Source organism: Chanodichthys erythropterus, chromosome 8 (genome assembly GCF_024489055.1).
Source record: "Chanodichthys erythropterus isolate Z2021 chromosome 8, ASM2448905v1, whole genome shotgun sequence".
NCBI classification, from domain to species: domain Eukaryota; kingdom Metazoa; phylum Chordata; class Actinopteri; order Cypriniformes; family Xenocyprididae; genus Chanodichthys; species Chanodichthys erythropterus.
This window is the reverse complement of record NC_090228.1, coordinates 35,733,573-35,743,792: the sequence shown is the minus strand read 5'-3', so window position 1 is coordinate 35,743,792 and position 10,220 is coordinate 35,733,573. Positions and strand designations below refer to the sequence as shown.

The window sequence follows — 10,220 nt, the reverse complement described above, 5'->3', positions numbered from 1 at the left end:
TCAGCTTATTTCATATGATCAGATCAGGATGTTAAAATTAACAAAAAGCACTAAGATTGCAAAAAGGTCTGTCAGGCGCATAGCTTAGGCTAATATTTTGAGTCTCCCGCCCTCTGGATTAATGGCTTTGGTGACAAACATTTTAAACAAAGCGCCCTTCCCCCATCTCAAACTTGTCAAGCACTGTTAGGTTGGGTGAGTGCTTTTTATACACACAAGATAATGTAAAAATTATACATTGATATATAAATGGAACACAATCGGTTTGTTGTTTTTGTTTGTTTTTCTTTTACATTTTTATTTTATTTGGATGGCAGATTATGTACAGTTATTGTTCTAATAATATACAGAACCATAATGTTACATATCTTGGTCAATTCTTTGGAGTTGCTTTACAGCTTAACCACAGTTTGCATCAGCAGTTACTGAAATGAACTGAATCAACACAGATCTGCTGATATAAATAAATAGGTCTAAATAAATAGCAAAAAAGAAGATTGGGTTTGTATACGGTTCATCTGAACTATAATTTAATGATTTATGTTATGATGTTATAGAAGTACAATGTACAGATGCCTATATGTTTTGCACAAAGTAATATTTAATAAAGAATCTTAAACTTCCACTGTTAAACATGTTCTCGTCATTTTGCTCTTAACTGCAGTCGAAATACAAATAGGCCTATATATTCATATGCATTGTGTAGCCCATGGAGAGTCAGATTAGGCGCAAACTCTACAGCAGAAACTTTTTATATTAATAGCCTAGCACTTGTTGAATAACAAAATGTTGATTATTGGGATAACTTTTTTTTTTTTTTTGTTCGTAATTGTGTAGCTTATGACATGACATTTCTTTTTGTAATGTTTATGAGTATGTTAATGGATACAAACGGCACAATTGCAGTTTATCAGATTGTTACATAGCTATAGTTGAAACATTAACACATTAAAATCGTCTGATAATCATACAGTAGTTAACATGAACCCATTGTAAGCGATGTATTACCATTACATCATGGCCGTACGGGACACCCCCCACCCTATGATGGGCCCCGGCGCAGATTATTTACTATTTAACCTTTGCTTTTTTTTTTTGAACTAAACTCAATTGACTAAAGATAAAAATAAAGCATCCAACTGAAGCCCAAAAATGCAAGCAGAATACCACAGAAACAAGTGCTAAATTACCACAAAAGGGGGAAAAATTCACTGTTGTTTCCATCGCCGTTTGTAAGGTAGCCAAGACAACAGCAAGCTTTGATGCGCTGTGTTTCTGTTAGCGGTCGTGTGCCGACACAAATAAATATGTTCGGTCTTTGCTGAGATATTATTATTATTATATTGCCCAAACGTAAATAGCATATAAGTCTACTAGATTTAGGCTATTTCTTTATTCTTTTACTGTAAATACATGAATTTAGTTTTGAAATTTGTGTCTAACTTAGAATTTAGAGCAGCTAAAATATATTGTTAGACCAAAACATCTTATCAATTAATTAAGTAACAAAGACATGTATTTAAGAAATTTAATAAAAACAGAAAGACTTCTATTGCTTCAGCCTTTTTCAAAGGCCGCGGAAACATGGTTTTGTTTCCATTCCCCATCCGACGTTCATGGTTTTCTTCCTATTTATTAAATATAGGCAATTGATTGATGAAACATTGATTGAAATTAAGATACAATTTCTACAAAACGAAATTCATTTTAAAGAAAGACTTACATAAAACAAAACTTAATGAATTGGTCGAACTTATGTCTGACCCGCTGCATTTGTCTCCCAACATTGCGCATCCGTCATGCTATTCACTTTTCATAATCAACATTGGTGACATCTTTAAAAAAAAAAAAAAAATTAGGCTATTAGGCAATATTTAAATATAAATATGAAACTAAATTGGTTACATTTTTATCCCTCTGGTCGACGAAAGCGTCGGCGCGTTCTGATGGATTTTCTCCTCATGACAGAAACAACTTAAAACAGGCCTTCCGTCATTTTTGGCGATAGCCTACAGATTAGTACAAGAATACAAATGGTCTACTTTTATTTGTGCGCTCACGATAACAACAAAACCTTGTGCTTTAGTACAATAAAATAAATAAAAACAGGGTGAGCTTTTAGCTGTCTCTCTGCGAGAAACTGAAACGTCTCAAAAGTGAACTTAAACTCAGCGAATAATTACCTAAAAAGAAAGAAATATCTCAATTCGATAATAAATTCGTAGGTCTGTGTTAAATAAGAGGTGATCTATCCGCTGGAATGTGTTGTTTCTGAATTTGATATTTGATATTTTAAGGAATAGAATACACTCCTGCATTTAAATGCGGCTGCAGGAGTTGCAGTTTTTTTATGTTGTTTTATTAATCCGTCCATTCTGTTTAGTTTCAATGATTTAGCTAAATCGTTCCTTAATAATGGGAGCGAAATTATTCAGTGACTCATGTTTTACTAAAATAAAGGGATATAATTCATGAAACACGCAACAATTTATTAATCAGTGTCCAAACAGATATACTTAGGAAAAATATAGCCTATCTGTCAAATAAAGGACCGGTAACAAATAACAAAGTATGTGCGAGTCAAAAATCCATGCTGTTTTATTAAAGGAGTTATGTTTTATATGAGTTATATATGTTTAATATAAATAAACATGTATTTGTGATAAATATAGGCCTAATATGTGAGAAAACTTACATTTTTAATAAAGATAAATGTGCTTTGATGCATTTGTTGGATAACATGTGGTTAAAGCGGCACTCAGCGGTCAAAAGCTGCAAATGCACTTTGCGACGCGGCGGCGGCAGGCGCGGCGGTAGAAACACCGTTTTGGATGGCCACCTACTGTATGTATATGTCAGTCAGTGTGGCATCACGCGTCAAGTTCTGAGAAAGCAAAGCATTTAGTTCATTTTAAATTATTATTATTATGACTAGGTCTGGAATGGATCAAACCACAGATATTAGCTTACCTGATAAGTTCAAGTAAATACCATAGACTATAAAAAAAATATGGAATATAGTGTCCGTGACGTCACCCATACGTTCTGAACAGCAGTTTTGAAGCGAAAATGAGGCTGCTGCCATCTTAGCAGAGCGTCACCACACGTCACTCGCAGATAACTGAAAATGGGCAAAGAGGCGGGACGTGGTTGGAGCCCATGTGACTGGTTGCTGAAACCACGCCCGCCTAGGGCGACGTGACCATGTTAGCAGGAGCTATCTATCTTAGATATTAGAGATCGTGAGATGAATCCAATCCACTTGGGTAAAATGTCCATTGCAAAACAAAAAAAAACCCAGTACTTTTTGTCCATGAAAGCCTTAAATCCATGAAATATTTATATATTATCCATTGTTTGCATCACATTATCTTCAAAATGATTTGCCATCCATAATCATTCTTCAAGAAAGGATGCAATCTGAGCATCGTTTATAATGTAAAACTCTATACGTACAGATATCTGTATATCTCTCAAATGTTCTCAAACTAATGAGCACGTATCCAAAGTATAATTTTTCAAAATAGTGCAGCAGTTATATCCAAACAGTGCTGTCGGAGTTGTATATCCTCCTGGTATTGCCATTGTAGTAAATCTCAGGGACAAAACTTTTTTTCAGACGGTAACGAAACACACAAAGGGTTTTTTATTTTGCAATATATAAGCATATGTAACAGAGGCCAGCTAGTAGTTGCTGTGCAAGTAAACCTCACTCCTCTGATCTCAAGAGATGCTCTAACGACTGATGCTAGAGGTTGCAGCCTTTAGCCTCCTCGTTAGAGCATCCGACTCCCACGCCAGAGACCCGGGTTCGAGGCCCACACAGAGCGGGGCGAGTATACCTGGGTGAGGGGTTACACATATATAGCAATCACTACAGCAACAGAAGACTCTTTGAGCTGCCGTGAGTGGGGGCGGGTCTAATTTGCATATTCATTGATCCGTGAATTTGAAATTAGGCAAGAGTGTAGAGTTACATTCAAGCTATTTTTTTCTAGTTTTTTTCTAGTCTAAAATATGTCATTTTGGTCATCAAAGATGAGTTTTAAGTGCTAAAAAAATTGACTAGGTGGACTTTAAAACAGCTTGTTCAGTGGAAAATTACGACTAATGCTGTTGTATTTTAAGAAATGCTTCTGAAACTAACAAAGGAAGTGAGGCAATGGTGCAAATGTGTTTGTCTTGACAGCTTGGACTTCTATAGTGCATCTGCTAAGTTTTAGACCCCTCTCTTTTTTTTTCAGTTTTTATGATCCTAATATGGTAACGTGTTCTGATTGGTTTGGGGTAACAAGGAACAATAAGAGGCATATATAAGACAACCGCTCTGGGTGAAGGTGTTCTTCTCTGTAGAACTGTGTAGAAATCTTCTTTAAACAACCTTCTTGCGAGTGTTTGTTTCATTACATTCTCACCACTGAAGGAATAAAGAACTTTTCCACAACTATGAATAAGTCACTATGAAATTAAAATCAACAATTCTTATTTTTTATGTAATATTGCATCAATGCACATCACATTTAAAATCCATGTGCACCCATAATCTTTAATCAAAATACCTTTCCCTCCCACTTGCAATGACTTCTCTTCTCTGATGACGTGTTCACTGGTGTAACCTGTCAATCAAATGACATCAGAGTGTAACACCGGTATCACACCACTTACTGTGCCACCGGACCAGTTCTAGGTTCCAAGGAGTGGGGAGCAAAAACAATAATAATTACACCAGAGACCGTTGTTTTAAATACAAAATGCCGACAATTTACTGAATGCAAAACACACATGGAAAATACAGTTGCAAAACAAAAACAAAAAAATACCTTGCAGGTTCGTAATATCGAGGTAAGTATAATAAATGAAAAGGTATTTCACTTTCTTTGTGTTCTCTAGTTCACTTAAGTTATTTTAATCAGGCTAATCTAAGTTAGACCGGTCTTTTCCTAGGTTGCACCTATTTTGGAATTCCTATTTTTCTTCCTGAGTTAACCCTTTCTTTTACAGGTAAGAAAATACCTTCAATTTACAACCAAATCAAAGTGGACCACAAGCATTTCCAATCACATTCAAACATATGAACTCAATATGAAAATAAAAGTATAACAACTTAAACTCAAGTTCAAGTCCAAATGTGAGTTCAATTATTCAGTTCAATGAAGTTTCAGTTCGATTCAGTCCAAAAATAATAATTCAATCGGTTTCCAGTTCAGTTCAAAAACAATTCCTGATACTCCTACCACTCTGGCAGCGAGTCACCATACGCAGGAGATTTCCTCACTGATGCGATGGAGAAGATGAGTTGAAAGTCTGGGTCTGGCTCGCCATCCTGAATCTCGTCCGTGCATGTGCACACCCGCACACCGAAGATCCAATCCTCGCTCCGACCAAGCCTCAAACCTGACCAAAACCGGTCTGGCTTAGTTCTCATAAAATCCCTGTCAGTTCCTGACCAGGTAAGTTATGTTTTTCAACAGCAAAATCAACTTTTTCACTCTTTTTTTCTACTTATTAAACACAGCTCGTTCTCTCCCTCAGGTCTCTGCTGCAGCGTCACTTAAGTGCTGTATCTAACGTCACTAATCCCTTAAAGGGGCAGTGACATGAATTTTCTGTCGGCATACTTTTAATCTTAAACATTAAATTGTTGTATTAACATTTTTAATTAACCCTGATGAATTAATTTACATTAGATGAATCACTTAATTTCAGCTTTTAAACTATTTATTCTTATTTATGTCATATTTCAACATGGGTTACAGTGGCGGTTCTAGACCATTTCAACTGGGGGGGCCAAGCTGGGGCCAGTTGTACTGTTAGAGGGGCCAGTTATATTTAAACCTTATTGTTGTCATATCATTTTCTTCACTGCACTGCAGGCATTAACAGGCAAAATACAATGTTTATAATCATTCAAAAATGTATTTGCATTTCAATTTTATTTTTTACATTTGCATTACATATTCAGTATTAGTCACAGTAACGATTTGATTTTAATTATATTTTTACATTTGCATTACATATTCAGTATCATTCACATTAACTGTAATTGCATTTCTATTATATTTTTACATTTGCATTACAGATTCAGTATCATTCACATTAACTGTAATTGCATTTCTATTATATTTTTACATTTGCATTACAGATTCAGTATTAGTCACAGTAACGATTTGATTTTAATTATATTTTTACATTTGCATTACATATTCAGTATTAGTCACAGTAACTATTTGATTTAATTATATTTTTACATTTGCATTACATATTCAGTATCATTCACATTAACTGTAATTGCATTTCTATTATATTTTTACATTTGCATTACAGATTCAGTATCATTCACAGTAACTGTATTCTACGATTTTTGTGTTTTTTTGCAAAAAGATCAGCAAATTCATCTAGATTTAAGGCCTTTGCCCTCCTTGACTCAATACTTAGAACACCTAAATTGCTTAATCTGTCATCTGACATTGTGGACCTGAGATAGGTTTTCACCAGCTTTAGTGCAGAAAAACTCCGTTCACAAGAAGCGGTACTAACAGGGATTGAAACAGCTATCTTGCATAGTTTAAAAAGCTCAAAGAAAACTTCTTTATAAGGTTCAATGAATAATGCCAGCTCTACTACACTGGAGGGTTTCTGCATGCCACTCTGTATTTTCCTTTCTAAAATTCTTCTGAACTGATGTAGTTCATACCCCAAGTCCTCAATATTTGATTCATACATTCTAGAAAATGGAAACAGGGACTTTTCTTTGAGAAACACATCACTTGTGGGGTTTAGAGTTTGGATGCCAGTCATTATTTCACAGTTTTTGCTAGAAAACCTTCTGTTAAGCTCATTAAGCATCTGATCTAAAACAGGGTAGAAAAGGGTTGTACGAAAACTATCTTTTTCTCGTTCTGAATCTGACCTCTGACCCACTGTACTGAGTACACAGTCTGCATTAAATTGAGAGCTTAGCTTTTTTGGTCGTTTTGCAGGGGGCTGTACTGCAGTATCACATTGCTCAGCTGTGTTCAACACTTCACTCCATAGGTCATCAAAAAATGACTCATCCCTGTAGTCATTCAAAGTCTGAACTAAGGCTTCAACTAAATCAACAGCCTTTGACAGATCAAGTGATGAAGACTGTAGCATATCTGACAGAAATTTTGCTTCTCCAAACACTTTATGGAGGGTAACAAGGCACACAATGAACTGTAAATCTATCTGTGCAAGCAGACCTCTAGCCTCAACAGATCTGTCACCACTGTGTTCTTGGACTATATCTTGCAGGACTCGCTTAATGGCAGGCAATCTATCCATAATAGTATGTAGAGCCATATATCGACATGCCCAGCGAGTGTCACTTAGTCTCTGAAGCTCTCTAGCTGGTGCACCTGGGTACATCTCTTTCTGTATGCTCAGCCATTTTTGATGCACATATGACCCAGATGTGAAGACATACAGTCTTTCTAGTAAGGAGAAGAACTCTCCTACCTCAGGGATAGCTTTGACTGTGTCCACTAAAACTAAATTCAGACAGTGTGCATTACAGTGGATGTAAAAGGCATGCTTTGCTTGTTCTTTAATGCGTGCCTGGACACCTGAATGCTTCCCACTCATAACTGAAGCACCGTCATATGCTTGACCTACTAGGTTGTTTTTGTATTCAAGACCATGACTTTCTAATATGTGTATGATTCTGTCAGTAAGCCCCGCTGCATCTAGTCGATCAGCCGATTCAAAGTGGAGAAAGCTCTCATGGACAGCTCCACTGAAATAGTACCTGAGTACTAGAGATATCTGCTCCTTTTTTTTTACATCTTTTGTTTCATCTGCCATTATGCTATAGACCTCACTGTCTTTCACTTCTTCTATAATTTTTGTTCGAACCATGTCTGCCAAACAACTCAGAACCTCATTCTGAATCCCTTTGCTGGTATATTTTGCATTATGAATGGAAGTCAGCCTTTTTTGCACAGTTTTGTCATGCTTAGCTATTGTTTCTAAGATTGCCATGAAGTTCCCTTTATTATCTGACTCTGTAGACTCACCGTGTCCTCTTTGTGCAATGTTTTGTGTGGCTGTAAGTAGTAGTATTTCTCCTATTGTTTTAATATAGTCCCGATTTTCTTGAACCTGTTTGTTGTGTTCCTTGTTTAGGGCATTTACCAGTGTTGCATTACTTTTTACAGCTTTCTGATAGTCTCTCCATGTAATCATTGCTTGTTTGTGCCGCTCAGACCTTGCATGAATTGCAAATCCCCCCTGTTTGTAAGTTGCCTTCTTCCAATTGTTAAAACCCAATTTTGAATCAAATACTGTCTCTGAGACTTTGGGAGGGCTAAAATGCCTGCAGGCATAACAAAACACAGAGTCTGATTGTTTGGAATATTCAAGCCAGGGGTGGATATGGTACCAGGCTGCCTTGAAGCTCCTCCTCCGGTCCCCCATCAGAGTTCTTGGGTATATATTCATCATTGGCTGCACAGGTGGTTCTTCCCGGGATTTGCTGATATCTGCCAAAGAAAATATATATATAAATAATAAAAGTATACCCGTTTCGTTACAGCAAATAGTTTTTATATTCATAAATGTTGAAAATTCAGTTTTAAGTGCACTTACTACTTCATCTGTCTATCTTGGTATTTTTTAGTTTTCCATTATTTGCTGATGAGAATGTATTTATATATTTTACCACCTTCATTTTTACTCTTTGTCATGTCTTTTTGTTGTTTTTACTACTGTTGTGATTACTTATGCCTGTTTATTTGTTTGTTTACTGTTTTTTCTTCTCTTTTCTTTTTTCTTTTTTTTTTTTACCTTGAATGTATGATAAAATCATAAATCATAAAAAGTATGTATTTGGTTAGTTTTAGATATATAATTACCATCAGGCAACTTCTGAAGTCCATCTGATATCACAAGCTCATAGCATGTTAAATAAGATTTAATTTCAATCACAAACTGATTAATTTCTATACACCATATAAACTGACTTATTGCACTGCTTTACAGATGTATTTAACAGCACAAACCTGATGGTCCACTGCTAGTGGACACACAAGGCTCCTCTGTTGGTGTATCACTCTCAGCCTCAGTCTCTCCATCTGTCTCACTTTCCTCCTCTACTATTCCTTCACTCTCAGTCTCTCCAATGGACAACTCCTCCTGCTCTCTCTCTGCAGACTCTCTGCTCTCTCTTGCTCTCTCCACACCTGAACCATCTGGCTCTGTCTCACTGCCTACCTTATCTTTTCTTTGGAAGAACGACATGATGTCTTTCTTTCTCTTCATTTTGGTGAGAACTATAGAGCAAAAGCAATGGGGACCAAGAAACTTATGAATTAATTTACTGAAAATAACTGACTTGCCAGGTAACTATGTCTAAACATTTAATGTTACAACTCGTTTACCGAGTAAAAACACTCAGAACCATGAGTTTGTTGATCATATATTTTATCCCTTTTCAAACTGCCACAAGCTAACAAACGGCAAAAAATTAGCTGATCTAACTTTATGCATTTACATATGCATTACTTCTGTATTGCATTTAATACAAATAAAAAATATAAACAACTTTACTCACCTCTATATTTCCTTCTTTGCTTGAAGTATTCAACTATAATATTCGCGCAAATCTTCCACCAACTTCTGAGTAGAAAAAAACTTGCAGATGCATGTTCTACGATACTGTTGTGTTCCGCTTTAATCAGTCCCTCCCTCTAGAAAATGTGTGGGTTACATTTCTGTTCCGCGTTGCTACTGTCTAATCATAGACTGTGTCTAATAACGGATGTAAAAAACAACGATCGCAAAAAAACAAAAACAAAAAAACAAAAAAAAAAGCAGTTTTGTAAAAATTATTTCACACTCCAGATTTAGGGGGGCCACAAGGGGGTCCAAGCTTGTTGTCACAGGGGCACTGGCCCCCCCTGGCCCCCCCCTAGAACCGCCCTTGATGGGTTACAAGAGCAATAGCAATGGTCGAGTTTCACTCAGATATAGAAAGACTTTCACAACTTCTGTTTCATGTCAACTTTAAGAGTCTGATGTCACGTTTTTGTTTTCACACATTGACCACAAGTTTGTTTGTCACTAGCTTTAAAAAGAAGACGAGTGCTGACTACATCTACAATGAACAAGGAACAAGATCATTTAATGTTTGACAGTTAAAGAGCAGAAATGTCTGATGGTATTTATGAAGATGTGATCAGGACTGAGTCTGAGAGAATGAA

The 10,220-nt window shown here is 36.2% G+C and overlaps 1 protein-coding gene across 3 annotated transcripts; it reads right to left on the bottom strand.

The window, feature by feature from the left end:
• Nucleotides 1-5,782: 5,782 nt before the first annotated feature.
• Nucleotides 5,783-9,805, bottom strand: LOC137024832 (zinc finger MYM-type protein 1-like). Of its 3 annotated transcripts, XM_067392751.1 has the most exons (3): nt 9,572-9,805; nt 9,021-9,290; nt 5,783-8,501 (listed from the first exon to the last, which is right to left on the bottom strand). In XM_067392751.1, exons 2-3 carry the CDS (start codon nt 9,277-9,279, stop codon nt 6,337-6,339), a joined length of 2,424 nt encoding a protein of 807 aa, XP_067248852.1. In that variant the 5' UTR covers nt 9,280-9,290; nt 9,572-9,805; the 3' UTR covers nt 5,783-6,336. The 3 variants fall into 3 exon arrangements, with proteins under 3 accessions (XP_067248852.1, XP_067248853.1, XP_067248851.1); XM_067392752.1 differs by lacking the exon at nt 9,021-9,290; XM_067392750.1 differs by lacking the exon at nt 9,572-9,805 and having other exon boundaries at nt 9,021-9,564.
• Between the last annotated feature and the right edge of the window lie 415 nt (nt 9,806-10,220).